This window comes from Sapajus apella, unplaced genomic scaffold (assembly GCF_009761245.1).
Source record: "Sapajus apella isolate SASKATOON/1434 unplaced genomic scaffold, GSC_monkey_1.0 scaffold82, whole genome shotgun sequence".
Taxonomy (NCBI): Eukaryota; Metazoa; Chordata; class Mammalia; order Primates; family Cebidae; genus Sapajus; species Sapajus apella.
The window spans coordinates 8,861,068-8,876,553 of record NW_022437022.1 but is presented as its reverse complement, the minus strand read 5'-3'; the positions used below and the strand labels follow the sequence as shown (position 1 = coordinate 8,876,553).

Here is a 15,486-nt window from a genome sequence, read left to right as displayed (position 1 = left end):
GAAAAAACATCCCAGAGGTAGAATGGAAGAGAGTACCTATGAAACAAGACTGGCATCTCCCAGGGAACAGTAGTGCCTGGGCGGCTTTTCCTGTGGCCACATGTGCTAAAGATTGAGCTGTGGGTCTCCTGTGAAGTCACAGCAGACAGGCATTTAGAAAGTTCCTTTCACTCTTTGAGTATTGGTTGAAAAAATCTCAAAAGTATTGCAAGCAACAGTAGTAGCTATTGGATCAGACCTTAAAGGTAAGGGTGGAAAGACTTAACCAGTTAGCTTGAAAGCTAAAGTTCTCCCAGAATATGTAGGCACTAAAGTAGTTCTAGGTAAGGGTCATTTCTTATTTAGAGGTGGTGCCATTCTTGGAAAGTGTGTAAGCCGAAGTAAGTCCCTACTGAAATGGCATCACATGCAGCTGCCCGTGCCATCACAGCTGAAAGACTTCCTCCTGCAAATGACTTCCATATCTCTTACACTAAACTATTGATATTAAAAAAAAGATTGGCAAAGTGTTGATAATTATCGAAACTGAACCTGTAGAGGTTTATTATACTTTTCTCTTTTGTATATGTTTGAAAGTTTTCATTGTATAAAGTTTTTTGGAAAATGATTTCCATGTGGTTCACAGATCTAAATGTGAAAAGCAGCACAGTAATGCTTACAGAAGATAACGTAGGAGAACATCCTCATATCCTAGAGAGCAGGGAAGTATTTCTGAAATATGACATGAAAAAGACCATGCAGGAAAGATGTGGATAGACTACATTAGAACTTTTTTTTCAGCAGAGCCATTACGAGCAAAAAAACATGCTACTGAGTAGAAGATACTTGCAACATATATAAGCAGTGAAGGGCTAGATTTTAGAATATTTGAAAACATCGATAGGCCCAGTAGAAAATAGGAGATTTGATAATGTATTTCAGGAAATAAGGTGTCTGATCAACAACAGATGTATAGAAAAGTACTTAATTTCATTAGCAATCAAGAAATACAAATTAAAACCCACAGCAAGATACCACTACACACTCACCAGAATGGCTAAAACTGATCAGACCAAGTGTCATCTTGGTGCGGTGAGATGCTGCTGGGACTCATAACATCTTGGGGGAAATTGGTAAGACCAGTTTGGAAAAGTTTGGCATTTACTAAGGTTGAACCCCTCCTATGACCCGGCATTTCCACTCCTGGGTGTATACTGAATAGAAATGCATGCACACAGACACCAGGAGACATGTACATAACAGCTGTATTCATAACTTGATAAGGGTGGCCACTAGTAGTAGAATGGATAAATAAATTGGGGATTCCTCATACAGTAGAATATTATACAGCAGTGAAATGAATGAACTGTAGTTCTACACAAGAATGTGACTGTAGTTCCTAACCAAGATTGAGCAAAAGAAGCCAGACGCCAAAGAATGTGTTTAGGGTTCGGTGCTAGCTTGAAAAACTAGCAAGACAGGTCAGGTGCTAAAACTCTAAACAAAGAGTTTAGGTGCTAAAACTCTAAACAAAGTATCTTAGTCTGTTTGTGCAGCTGTAACAAAATACAGAACACTTGAGACTGGCTAATTTATCAAAACCAGAAATTTATTTCTCACATTTACAGAGGCTGGAAGTCAAAGATCAAGGCACCAGCATTTGGTGGTTGGTGAGGGCTGCATCTTCCAAAGGGGAGAAATGCTGAGTTCCTACATGGTGGAAAGTGGAAGAGCAAAAAGGGACAAATTTCCTCCATCAAGCCCTTTTATAAGGACACAAATCTCATTCCCAAGGGGAGCAGCCCTCGTGACTTTATCACTTCTTAAGGGCCACACCTCTTCATAGTATCACATTGGCTATTAAGTATCAAAACATGAATTTTGGAGTGAACTCATTCAGACCATAGCCGAAAAGCAAGGAAATGAAAGCCGCAAGAGAAGGATTATTAGTTACCTTGTGTGGGGGCGGGGAGGAGGTAGCAGTACTTAGGGAAAGGACAATGAGGGGGACTTTTGGAAGGGAGCTCTTTGCTCCATCTTGGCCTAGGTGGTTGTTAGGCAAGTCTTCATTTTGTGACAATTCATTGCACTGGATATTTTTGCTTTGGGTACCCTGTGTGTGTGTATACCTTAATATGTTTTTTTAAAAATAGATCATAATACTGGTTTCTAGCTTATATTCTAGAAAAGCATTTACCTTTTTAGAAAACAGTTAACCTAAACATTTGAGGTACTTGGTCAGAATGCATCGGTGGGCCGAGCCCAGTGGCTTATGCCTGGAATCCCAGCACTTTGGGAGGCCGAGGTGAGCAGATTGCTTGAGCCCAGGAGTTCCCAACCAGCCTGGTTAACATGGCAAAACCCCATCTCTACAAAAAATAGAAAAATTAGCCAGGCGTGGGGGGTGTGTGCCTAAAGGCCCAGCTACTTGGGGGGCTGAGGTGGGAGGATCACTTGAATCTGGGAGTTCAAGGGTACAGTAAGCTGAGATCACGCTACTGCACTCCAGCCTAGAGGGCAAAGTGAGACCCTTTCTCAGGAAAAGAAAAAAAGTATAGGGTGTTTCTGTTTGCCATGTTTATGTAGATAGCCACTGGAAAGGGAACATGGCTGAATCGGTTCATTCTCAAAAGACTTGGTCCCATAAGGGCCGTTCTGTGGCATGACACTGTTCATGCCCTGAGATGACATTTGGGGTATAAAGGTATTTAGCCCATGGTGCAGAGGGAGATAGAGTGGGAGCTGCTTTCTGAATATTAGACAAAGGTGATCAGTGAACTGGTCCTGTTGGGGAATTTTGGAGACCAGTTTGTGCTCTCCACTTGAACATTACCACATTCTCATTTACAGGAATGGAAAACTGGAAAGAGGAAGGCTGAGAGAGATGAGCTGGCGGGAGTCATGATATTTTCCACCATGGAACCAGAGGCACCTGACTTGGACTTAGTAGAAATGTGAGAGGCGCTGCCAGGTTTTCCTTTTTCTCAATCCGCAACCTCCTCCTTTCAGGCCTCAGCCAGGATAGCCGCAGCTGAAACTCAGATTGTCAGACTAGAGTTTTATGAAATGAGCAGGATTTGTAGTCCAATGACAAGGGAAATATTGTTTGTACATAGAAGTACTGTCTTTCTAACCATAACATCAGATTAAACTTCCTTCTTTTACCTTGAAGCCAGTGACTTCGTAGTTGACGGTGTTGAGCTGTTTCCAATAGTGTGATGAAACCAAGGGGCACAGAGCTGCCTAAAACCCACATGATATTCAGACAGCAAATCTCTTTGAACATGGCATTGAGGAGGCAGTCTCTAACCTGCTTTTTCTGTATGTTTTTTTTGTTTTTAATCTATTGATTTTAATTATTTAGTTTTTAAATACAGGCTCTTTTTTTTTTTTTTTTTTAAATACAGGCTCATTTTAAATACATTCTACTCCTTGAAACTTTGGAGTAGTTCCTTTCCTATTAAGGACTGATAAGAAATTTGTGTTTTTAATTTTAAGCTTGTTTATCATAAAATTATTGCATATGTGTTACCAAAAGTATAGACGAGAAACACACACACATAAACATAACCCTTCAACCACCCAGAGAGAAAATCACTGTTAATATGTTAGTGTACAGTCTCCCAAATCCTCCTCTGTACACAATTATAGGAAAGATTGTTTAAACAAAAATGACCTCACACTATCCATTTTGTTTTATAATCTGCTTTTTTCATCTAACAGTATATTGTGATCTTTTCAGGTTGGTAAATACACTTTGACATCCTTATAAAGAACTCTGGTATCTTCAGGGTCACTTAGCTGATTATGCGTCCAGGTTATTGTCTGTTTCATGGAGTACTTGAAATGAATGACCAGCTGGCATCAGCAACCCCCGTTATTCTTTTATGGATTTGATGGTCCCTCCAGTGATTGAAATTTTACTAAATGAGATATTCAAGAAGTTATTATTTTATTTACTTTAGAATAATTATAATTAAAATTGGCCAAGAATTGAAGAGGAAGAAAGGAAGCAAAGTTAAAATAATAACTGCTTTTTAAGTAGTTCTTCAAACATCTGCATCAAGCCTGTGTTTAAGGCTAACTTAGTGCCAGGGGAGTTGTTACCATGCAGGAAAACAAATGTCTGTGGTTATGTTTGGCCTGCGTGTCTCCGATCGACAGCAGTGCTGTTTCTCCTGCTCATGTGACTGATGGCTGCCTTTGCCCACAGAGAGCAGAAGTGTGAGGCCGTCGGGAAGTTCACCAAGGCCATGGATGATGGAGTGAAGGAGCTGCTGACCGTGGGGCAGGAGCACTGGAAACGGTGCACGGGGCGTAAGTCCACTGCTCACAGCCGGCTGGGCTTTTGGGTGCTGATGCAGGCGCAGTTTTATGCCCCTGATCATAGGGGGAACCTGATGCCTTGAATAGAAATGTATTTGGTGGATGGCAGTAATGTCCCTCCCGTGACTGCTTAACCTCACTTCATAAAAAATTGACTAACAAAGCCAGGTTGGCCGGGCGCGGTGGCTCAAGCCTGTAATCCCAGCACTTTGGGAGGCCGAGGCGGGTGGATCACAAGGTCAAGAGATCGAGACCATCCTGGTCAACATGATGAAACCCCGTCTCTACTAAAAATACAAAACATTAGCTGGGCATGGTGGCGCGTGCCTGTAATCCCAGCTACTCAGGAGGCTGAGGCAGGAGAATTGCCTGAACCCAGGAGGCGGAGGTTGCAGTGAGCCGAGATCGCGCCATTGCACTCCAGCCTGGGTAACAAGAGTGAAACTCTGTCTCAAAAAAAAAAAAAAAAAAACAAAGCCAGGTTAAGAAATCTCATAAGGAGCACCATGTTCACTTAATTAGGTCCAGTAATTTCGGGCTTTATAATCTTTGGAAAATTAATCATTTTTGCCTGTTTTGAGAGTGCTTGTTATTATTCTTAGTCTCATTTTATTTTTTAATCTTCATTTGGTAAGATGTTGTATATTTGACTAAAGCCATAATTTTTAGAAAAAAAAAAAAAGTATAGTTAGTCATAGAAAATACGTCAGAGCAGAAGCACTGCCGAGGAGAGTGTCACTATGAGTCCCGGCTTTCTGCCCACTCTGCTGTGTGCCTGAGAGCTTCCTGCCTCCCTCTTTTTCCTTTGTGTGTAGGCTGTGGTTCTGCTGAACGTTTTTCCTGTATTCCCCAGAACTGTGCAGCTTTGTCGCCACACATGTGGCCCAGGATCGAAAAACAGTCACGTATCCAGCTGTGGGGCTAATGCTGCCGGCTGCTGCCCGGTTGCCCCTCAGGCTCAGAGGCTGCAGAATGACTTGTCAGGCCCTGAAATGCTGGGATCACACTGCTGTTGAACGCGCAGATGTCTTTGACTACCTAGTAGAGTGCTAGGACTTTTCTCTCCTTTCTGTCTGGTTTGCCCTTATTGCTATGTCTCAACCTCTGGAGAAAAGGGACTTCTAATCTATCACTAAGAATTTTCTGGCCTTCACCTTCTAACACTGTACAGAAATATTGGTTATATTCCATTTAAAAAAATTTAAATGACTTATATTTTAAATTATGAGTAATATATATCAGCCCTTTGATGCTCAGCAGAGAAAAAGGATCTGTTAATTTTTTTTTAAGGTGGGGTTTTTATACTAAAGGAAAACAGTCAGAATTTGAAATCCAATAATAATTTTAAAAAGCAGGAAACTAAATGTGGAATGACCCGTAGATGAATTAATAAGATAGCACAGGAAAGACAATGGCAATATTACTGTTTATTCAATCCAGATCTGAAAATCCAAAGCCTTACACCAGGAGTCAGCAAACTGTAGTCTGAGGGCCAAATCTGGCTTGCCACCTATTTTGTAAATAAAGTTTTATTGGAGCACACCCATACCCATTTATTTATATATTGTCTTTGGCTACATTTGTGTCATAATGGTAGAGTTGAGTAGTTTCAACAGAAACTTGTGGCTTTATAAAGCCTAAAACATTTACTATCTGGCACTTTGCAGAGGAAGTTTTCCAGGCCCTGCCTTACCTCAGCCATTGGCCAATGCTACTCTACCTCTTCCTCTACCAGCAGCAATACCAGTACCAGTGGCACTTTGCCATCCACATATTCTCTTATTCCAGTGAAACTTGTAGCATACCAGCTGTTTGTGCTTGAGGTGCAGACACGAGGAATAACAGTTGCTTCTTTCCCATAGCAAGGAAACATGATGCTGTATCCTAAATACATAGAATTAGCCCTGAGAAAATAATGTATACAAATACAGCATCTAGAAAACAAAACCTGTGTCAATACAGGTCACAGAGGATGACTCATGAACAAAAAGCAAAGTTGACATTGTTCTCTAAAGCAGAGGTCCCCAATCCCCAGGCCATGGACTGGTGCATGGACCGTGACCGTGCATAGCAGGAGGCAAGTGAAGCTTCATCTCTATTTATAGGCATTACCGCCTGAGCTGAGCTCTGCCTCCTGTCAGATCAGCGATGGCATTAGATTCTCAGAGGAGTTCACACCCTATTATGGGCCGCACCTGCAAGGGATCTAGGTTGTGAGCCCTTATGAGAATCTAATGCCTGATGATCTAAAGTGGAATACTTTCATCCCCAAACCATTCCCCCAGCCTGCTGTCTACCGGTGGAAAAGTGTCTTCCATGAAACCAGTCCCTGTTGCCAGAAAGGCTGGGGGACTGATCCTCTAAAGTAAGAATGAAGGAATTCTGTTTTAAAGGCAGTGAATTAATTTTGACTGTAAACTCTTACAAGACCATCATAACACATCATTTAAATCCATATGTTCTTCGAAAGCCATTTTTCCTGAGTGCAAATTTTACAATCCCATTTTTTAAGGATATCACAAAAATTTGGAATTAAGGTATCTTTTAAAGAATTAAATCCCATATGTCTAATATCTGATCAACTCTATGTCCTATGTAATCCACAAGGCTAAATGTAGAAAGAAAATCCTGGCTTCAGGCTACTCTTCTGTGGGATGGGGAAAGGGACTGAGGCACTTTGTTTAGGATTTGACTCAGGCATATCTCCTTCTCTTACTCAAAATAGTTCTTTAAAATTCCTGGTGTGTAGAATGAAAACAGCATACACTCTGCATGGTGAACCACATGCCAGGTGCCTTCAGCCTCAGGTAGAGAGGCAAAAACAGAGGCACTACAGGGTGGACAGTTTATTAAATTAACTGATGGAATTTTATTAGGCTCCTGTAATTTGGATTCATGTTTCCTGATAACTGCAGCTTATAGAACTCAACTCAAATGTCTCTGGCCAAAATATTTTTTAAAGAAACATTAAAAGTTTAATTTTTCTCCTTTAAAACTGTAATGAGTCTCTAAATGCAAATAACGGTTTCTTTTGAAAGGCTACATTTAAGGGGACTCTGTACAAATGCAGAGGAAGTAGCCTAAGGTGCAGAGACTCTTGGGAGTTCTCCAAAGTGATGCGAGAATTTTAGTACCTTAAAAAGAAACCTTAGAGACCGTTTAGTGAAATCATCTCATTACACAGATGAGGAAACTCAGACCCCGCTTCTCTGGTCTTGCAAAGTCTGACTGTTGTATTTTTCTCCACATCTTGTTGGTTTCAGTCTTTGGTGGTTATGGTTTTTAAATGGTCATTTATGCATCCGTAACAGAGGGGGAAAGGCTACGTATTTGGAATCGCAAGTCCACGTCCACCATTTATTAGCCATGTGACAAGTCAGTTATGTGAGCCTTGTTTTCCTAATCCTCAGCATGAGGATGGTATCTCTGCATCTGGTAGAGGGGCTATCATGATGATCAAGCACAGTCTTGCTGAAAGTACTTGGTAAACTAGAAACCAGAAGTGATTGTCAGTAATAATGGCATCTACCATTAATTGAACGATCAATTAAAAATAATCCAAAAAATCATTCATTGAAAAACAATCACTTTTGCAACAATATTTTATGAAGGAATATAGACTATTTTGAATCACTTCATTTCTATAACATAATCACTTTTAGGAAACAGTTTAATCCCATTTCAATTTGCTCAGAAGACTAATGGTTTATTGCATTTTCTCTTTCAGCATTACCAAAGGAATATCAGAAGATAGGAAAGGCCTTGCAGAGTTTAGCCACGGTGTTCAGTTCTAGTGGCTATCAAGGTGTGTCTTTATTCATTCATTCAGTTGGCCTTTAGAGCCTTTTCCAGACCTGTCGGCTGCTTAGGATCCTGTGGATGACAACTCCCTCCTCAGTGAAGTACCCTGGTTATTGGTGTGTAAATTGGCTAGGCTGCTGCACTTAGTGTTGAGTACAGCACCCCACAAAAAGAAATGTGAAGGGAAAAAAGGGGGTGAGGGAGAAGAATCCACAGATGTAAGAAACACATCAGTTCTGTGCTTTGTGGACCTTTACAGCCTGATATAGGCAGCCAGCTTGCCCTGAGAGGCCTCATTGTAGCAGAGTGACAGTCTCGTCTTAGTGTCATAATGGTACTGCCTTATGTTTTAGAGTCCTCAACTATTAGGCAGGATTTGTGGATGAGATGCTGCTGTCCAGTGAGAGGGTGTCGGGTGTGGGTAAACAAAGGCTGGCGAGCACTGCCAGTGGAGAAGGCAGATGGCGGGCGATGGGCATTCATTCTATTCCCACTAGTTTTGAAAATGTTTGAAAGCTTCAACAATATTTACCAGCCAAATCTATAATAAAATTTTTAATAAGTGAAAAGAAAATGTATGTAACTTGTAACCACTGATAAAACTGATCATTTTCAGGTGAAACAGATCTCAACGATGCAATAACAGAAGCAGGAAAGACTTATGAAGAAATTGCCAGTCTTGTGGCAGAACAGGTACTAACATAATCACACAATTCTAATTAAGATTTTAGGCTGTCTAGTCCACATATTTTAATTTAAAATCTATCTTATGACAAACTTCCCAAATAAGTACCCTCTTCTTTTCTGTTTCTGTGTATCTTTGTTAATTGTATTTAATAATGGTTTCTTAGGTTAAGCCAAAGTGGGTGGATAAATTTGTCATCAAGAAATCTAAATAGGCCAGGCACAGTGGCTCACACCTGTAATCTGGCAGTTTGGGAGGCCAAGGCGGGTGAATCACTTGAGTCCAGGAGTTTGAGACCAGCCTGGGCAACACAGCAAACCCCTAAAAATTAGCCAGGTAGGCCGGGCGCGGTGGCTCAAGCCTGTAATCCCAGCACTTTGGGAGGCCTAGGCGGGTGGATCACAAGGTCAAGAGATCGAGACCATCCTGGTCAACACAGTGAAACCCCGTCTCTACTAAAAATACAAAAACATTAGCTGGGCATGGTGGCGCGTGCCTGTAATCCCAGCTACTGAGGAGGTTGAGGCAGGAGAATTGCCTGAACCCAGGAGGCGGAGGTTGCAGTGAGCCGAGATCGCGCCGTTGCACTCCAGCCTGGGTAACAAGAGTGAAACTCCGTCTCAAAAAAAAAAAAAAAAAAAAAAAAAAAAAATTAGCCAGGTGTAGGGGTGTACACCTGTGGTTCCAGCTACTCGGGAGGCTGAGGTAGGAAGATCACTTGGGCCCGGGAAGTCAAGGCTACAGTGAGCCGTGATCATACCATTGCACTCCAGCCTGGGTGACAGAGTGTGACTCTATCTCAAAAGAAAAAGAAATATAAATGAATACAATCCAGCATTGATCCCTGCAATCCGTTCTTAGCCATCAGTGGATTCTAATGAACAGGAAAGAACGCTGGCTCAGGTCTGTATGGACTATTGCTTAGCCTCTCTGAGCCATGGTTTCCTCATCTGTTCATCTGCAGTGGTAGTGCCTACCCTATATGATTCTCAAGATTTAAGAGCTCATAAATAAAAAGCACCTGCTACAGTCCCCAGGGCAGGGCAGGTCCTTGTCATAGCCACATAGGTTTAGCTTTTATTGGAGTCTTTAGAAGCCCAATTTCAGGATTTTTTGTTTTTTGTTTTTTGTTTAAATAACAGATTTAAAAAGTATTCATTTTAGAAATGTGAGTAACATAGCTACTAAAATTATAATTCAGAAAAAATGGAAAAATGTAAAATGATTACTAGGTGTTTTAATAATATTTTTATGTTCTCTGCTCATGTTTAGAAGTTAAACTACAGCAGCTCATTTGCTTGTATATAAACGTACAGTATTAGATGAACTTTTTTCCTTTGTGGTGGTGTATTTTGGGCCATGTCAAAATAATTTTACAAACCAACTTAAATATTATATGTTTTGTCATTTTCTTTACAACATATGATTCAAAATATGGCAGTCTTTGGAGTTATTTCCTTTTAGAAAAAGTAATGTGAATGCTTCACACTCAGTAATTTAGTGTAGCACATGCAGGATTTATAGTCTTTGGATATAATAGTTACCTTTTCCTGGATTTTCTGAATTTCTCTGCCAGTAACAACCAGCTTGTATCTTGTTATAGCCAAAGAAAGATCTCCATTTTCTGATGGAATGTAATCACGAGTATAAAGGTTTTCTTGGCTGCTTCCCTGACATCATTGGCACTCACAAGGTAACCTGATTGTAGACATTTAAAGAATGCACCACCAGACGAAGCAGGCATGTGTGTGTAGTCGTCGGTATAGGTTTTATAGCTTTATTATTAAAAAGGAAACAATAGATAATTCAGGTTTTGTAACTGACTTTTAAAATTGGTTTGGAGTGTCTTCACATATTAATTCTGGTTTTCTTTCCCTTTTTAAAAATCTGTACATCACCTCAGGCATGAGTTGTGAGTATTTTATGTCAACCATAGTAGTCTAGTATATTGCAACGTACTTGGATTTGTTAGGAAAATCTCTGCCAAGGGCTGGTCTGTGATCTGAACAGTCCTGGCATGTGGCCATTTTAGCATTCTGCTTTATAACTGAAACAATGGTGAAGGGGTTGCATAGGTAAATTAGGTTTGTACAACTTCAGGTAACTTAACATAAAACTCAGAACAGTGAGCTTGTTGTAGAAACGTATGCCAGCAGCATCAGAGTTGTAGGCCTGGAGCCTAATGTATGCATGAGTATAGAGCTTTTCTTTCCAGACAGCCCTAAGTAACGAGCAGCATGATGATACTGGAGTGGGAAATGTTTGGCAGCGTTTCCCACCACTTCCATCTAAGTCTTTACATTGATTCAGTGCCTCTTACAAAAATCTAAGTAAAGCCCTGACTTACAATCAGCGCGCTTAAGCACTAGCTTATAAAATATTCTGTTGTATAAAAGGAGAGACGGAGATTGCCTGTGTGCACAGACTACCCTGTACCTAACCAAATGACTCGAAACTTGCTAATGCCTGATTGCCGTGATGTGCTACTCTTCAAATGGCACTGGCTTCTGAATATTACAGAGATGGTGTGCTGTTTGGTCTTCTCTTTTGTTGTAGCTTAAAACTTTTCATTTTAGCTTAGTTACGTTTTTCAAGAATAGCAACCGTTTTGCTTCCAAGGGACTTGAAGGAAGTTAAATTCAGATGCTTTCCTTTCTTCTTATTTTGTGGACATATTTCCTGTTCAGTAGCAAATGAGTTATAGACTATATTAGCAATGTTATATTTTAAACTAATGACTAATCATTTTAGCTTTATTAATACTGTTGCATTTTATATTTCACAGGGAGCAATAGAAAAAGTGAAAGAAAGTGACAAACTAGTTGCAACAAGTAAAATCACCCCACAAGACAAACAGAACATGGTGAAGAGAGTCAGCACCATGTCTTACGCGTTGCAAGGTGAGATCAAAGGGTCCTTATGAGGTGCTGGTGGGGATTTTTTCCCCCAGCAAAGTTTGCCTTGCTAGAGAGAAATCCAAATGTGAGCAGCAGTTAAACAAGCCCCTTGTTTGCAGGATCCCAATGTTGATGAAAATCTGTGATATTTATTCAGTTTTTCACCTGTCTACCTTATGTAGCTATGGATGACAGCTTGATTAAAACTGCACATTTTATTATTTCTCAGAGACATGGAAGATTCCTTTTGTAACCTGTGATGTCATCATGCTCTATTAAATGCCAGAGCTCAGCTTTTAGCAGTCTGTCACCTGCATGCCTTGGGATCGTGGAATGCGAAGGGGTTTGGATGTGTCATTGTAGGCAGTTTTTTTTTTTGTGTTTTTTTTTTTTTTTTTTAAAGACATTAAAGTGTATAGGTTTGAGTGTTTTTGAGCAGATGAGAGCAGCAAATGGATTTTTCCTGTTGGTGGACAGGTGGATGGCACTAACGTGGGCAGAGGAGAATGGAGAGGCTGTTCTGGTGGGAACAAAAGCCACAAAATCGTGGTGCTAGATTGTGTCATGGGCATGAAAGAGTAACACATACTTAGAGGTTATTGGGAAGTAAGTTTGGATTGTGAAAGAACTTGAAAGCTCTAAACTTGATGTGGGTGTTAAGAACCATTAAAAGGTTTTTAAGGGAGAGAAAAAAATCAATCCTCAAGGGAGAAGGATTTGATAGGTACGGAGGGGATTGGAGGGCACAGACACTGTCCCGGAGCCCGGCCAGAAAACCATCGCTAGTGTAGTCTGAGCTTTGAGGACCTACAGATGTGGTCCTGGGGAGAAGAGAATGAAGCACATTCGCAGGCTTTTCCAAGGAGCAGCCTTCAAGACTGGGGCATTCATGGGAGACAGAGAAGGACGAGGGAGTGCCCAAAGCCAAGGCCACAGCAGCAAAAACAAGGAAACCTGATGGAAGTTTTGGGTTTTGAAGGGTTTGAAATGGGGAATTGGGTTTTGAACTTGTGTTTGAGGTTATCAAATTGATAAATAAAAAGCCTTGTACAACTTCAAATAACTGATGTAAAAGGTAGAGCAGTTTGCATGTCGTGGGAATCTGTGCAGACGCTGGCTTTCTAGGCCTGGAGTGTTTGGGAGAAGATGGCGTGGGAGGCGTCCGAGGGAGGTGATTAGGCCCTCTGATGACAAAAACACCTCCAGTGTTGGGCAGACGGGAACAGACAAATAAGCAATCCATGTATTCAGCAAAGATGAAGAAAGGTTATCCTTCAGCATCCAATCCTCCTGCCCAGTGAGAGGTTGAGTTCTGACAGCGTTGCTGGTGCTCAGGGGCAACAAAGGTCCCCATACTGAAGAAGGGCCCGCCCAATGTCCCACACGCTGCCCAGCCTTTTACCAGACACCTCCTGAAGCAGTTGCTGCACAGGACGGGGCGGGGCAGGGCCCCCAGGTGCTGCCTTGCTAGGTCCAGCGCAGACGCACTGGAGGCTTTGACCTGCGGTCATCTGTAGCAAATGTGACAGTGTTTTCTATTGGATCGATTGTGTTAGAGTAATAGTCCACATTTGGGTGATTTATCTGTATTGCATTTTATAGTATTTAATATGCAAGTCAGTGAAAGTCATTTATTTACTAGAAAGTAATGTTTGTCATTCACTGTTCAACATTTTGTTTTGCTTTGTTTGAGACAGTCTCACTCTGTCGCCCAGGCTGGAGTGCAGTGGTGCCATCTTGGCTCACTGCAACCTCCATCTCCCAGGTTTAAGCAATTCTGCTGCCTCAGCCTCCCAAGTAGCTGAGATTACAAGTGCCTGCCACCACACCCAGCTAATTTTTGTATTTTTAGTAGAGATGGGGTTTTGCCATGTTGGCCAAGCTGGTCTCGAACTCCTGGCCTCAGGTGATCCATTCACCTTGGCCTCCCAAAGTGCTGAGATTACAGATGTGAGCCACTGTGCCCAGCTCAACATGTTTTTCCAGCCTCTTTATAGAGTGATTTGCCAAGAACTGGCACTGTACTGCAGCAGCCAGATTAGGTCAGGTTGATGATTAACTGTAACCGAGCAGAGAAACCAGGTGTTGTCATTTGAAAACTTGGAGGGAAAACCGATGGATGTTTTCATTTTGGTTGTAGCTGAGATGAATCACTTTCACAGTAACCGGATCTATGATTACAACAGCGTCATCCGCCTGTACCTGGAGCAGCAAGTGCAGTTTTACGAAACGGTGAGTGGGCCTCCGCGTGCCTTTTGCATGTGCTCCAGGAGCGGGTTCCGGTAAACCACTTTGACCATGTAAAGTTAATCTGTTTATCGTCTTTAATCCTAAATAATAAAGGAGGCTGAATTTTGGACAGGATTTGTTTTTTAATCTCCTAATTCCATCCGCCCTTTGCTTTTTGGATAACACTGGGTTAAAAAGGTTTTCTCCTGAAGAAGGGGTCTTGGATGCTAGTTGCGAGGCCCCAAGAAGTTCCTTATTGTGCGGCCCCTTCCCCTCTGTCACAGCTTCTCTGTGCCTCTGTGCACCAGGAACGGTGCTGAATGAGATGAGGTCACCCTGCCGTCCCTGGGGCTCCGGCGGCAGCTGGAACAGGAGCCTGGCACCACACAGGAAACCAAAGGCAGCCTTTGCTTTTTGTGAATGAGGTTTTCACAGTGTACCATGGAAATCGCAGAGAGAAAAAAAAAAAAGCAAGACCAGGGATGGTTCTATTCACAAAGTAATAATGAAAACTTAAATTTTCTTACCTCTGCCTAGTAATTTTGTTGTTAACCAGAGTATATAGAAAACAAAGATCCAGTAGCATGTTCACCTAGGCACCTGCAGGTAAGGTCTGCAAATGGAAAATCCAGCCTCTGCTGGCTGCTAGCTGCCTACCCAACTCTCCTCTGGTAAGCCACGTTCAAGGGGAGTGGTGAGCCAGCATTTTACTCCCAGCCATGCTAGTGGCCTCTGCGAGCCGGACGCTGCTGAAAACCCCTGTCTCCAACAGTCAGTTCTTCAAGGGGAGCTGTGCTTGATGTGCCTAATGTGTATTGGTGAATTGTGTCTTGGACAGTTGGTTTGGGTGACTAACTTATGGGAGGAAGTCACCTAAGCCCTGTCCTCCCTTGCAGGACATGGGGCCGGGGCTCTTTGAACGCACACTTTCCCTCCGTTGGTGCTGTTGTGTGTCTTCCATTGTGTATTAGAATAGAGCAGAGTGTATTTGTGTGAGAAAATAATGCAAGGGCAACTCTCAGAATTTTGAAAATGTTGATTTATTAATTTTCAAATCCAAGTATAGTATCGTTATTTATGACATTGTCGTTCAGAATCGAAAACCATGTATTTCATCACTGTCTTTGCATAAATATAAGTGGCTGATAGAACATTGCCAGGTTTTAGATCTAATGCTTTATGGTAAAGTAACCCTTAAGTTATTAAAATGTGCATGTGTTCATGAGTGGGACATGTGTTGAGCATTTCTTATATGCCAAGCCCTCACTCCAGATGCTTAATGTCCCAGGATGGGTGAGGCAGCCATGCCCTCCAGGAGCAGGAGGCCCGGCACAGAACCTTGTTAGCGTCACAGGCAGGCTTATGCTGTTTGCACACTTTGCAGTGACAGAGCAGGTGTGGCCAGGGCAGTACAACCTTCAGAGGAGTCTGGAAGCTTATACTCCTCCAGGAAAGGAGGGGCCTCTAGGCAAGCATGAAGCGCCTGTGTCCGGCTCATCTGAGGAAAAGCAGGTGGTCTGGAAGTGCCACTAGGGCAGAGGTGGGAGAACGCACAGACGCCACCTGGCG

At 42.0% G+C, this 15,486-nt stretch overlaps 1 protein-coding gene and 1 long non-coding RNA gene across 3 annotated transcripts in view; both read left to right on the top strand.

The window, feature by feature from the left end:
- Positions 1–15,486, top strand: part of SNX9 (sorting nexin 9) — a 110,686-nt gene that overhangs the window by 93,337 nt on the left and 1,863 nt on the right. For both annotated transcript variants that reach the window (XM_032253213.1, XM_032253212.1), the window contains 7 exons: positions 2,830–2,933; positions 4,193–4,296; positions 8,033–8,110; positions 8,723–8,799; positions 10,395–10,484; positions 11,577–11,691; positions 13,829–13,920. In XM_032253213.1, coding sequence (XP_032109104.1) covers positions 2,830–2,933; positions 4,193–4,296; positions 8,033–8,110; positions 8,723–8,799; positions 10,395–10,484; positions 11,577–11,691; positions 13,829–13,920 — 660 coding nt within the window. The remainder of the gene's footprint in view (positions 1–2,829; positions 2,934–4,192; positions 4,297–8,032; positions 8,111–8,722; positions 8,800–10,394; positions 10,485–11,576; positions 11,692–13,828; positions 13,921–15,486) is intronic.
- On the top strand, positions 4,304–6,092 carry LOC116533448. The gene is made up of 2 exons (XR_004261296.1): positions 4,304–4,473; positions 4,787–6,092. It is a non-coding gene; the product is annotated as an uncharacterized LOC116533448 (long non-coding RNA).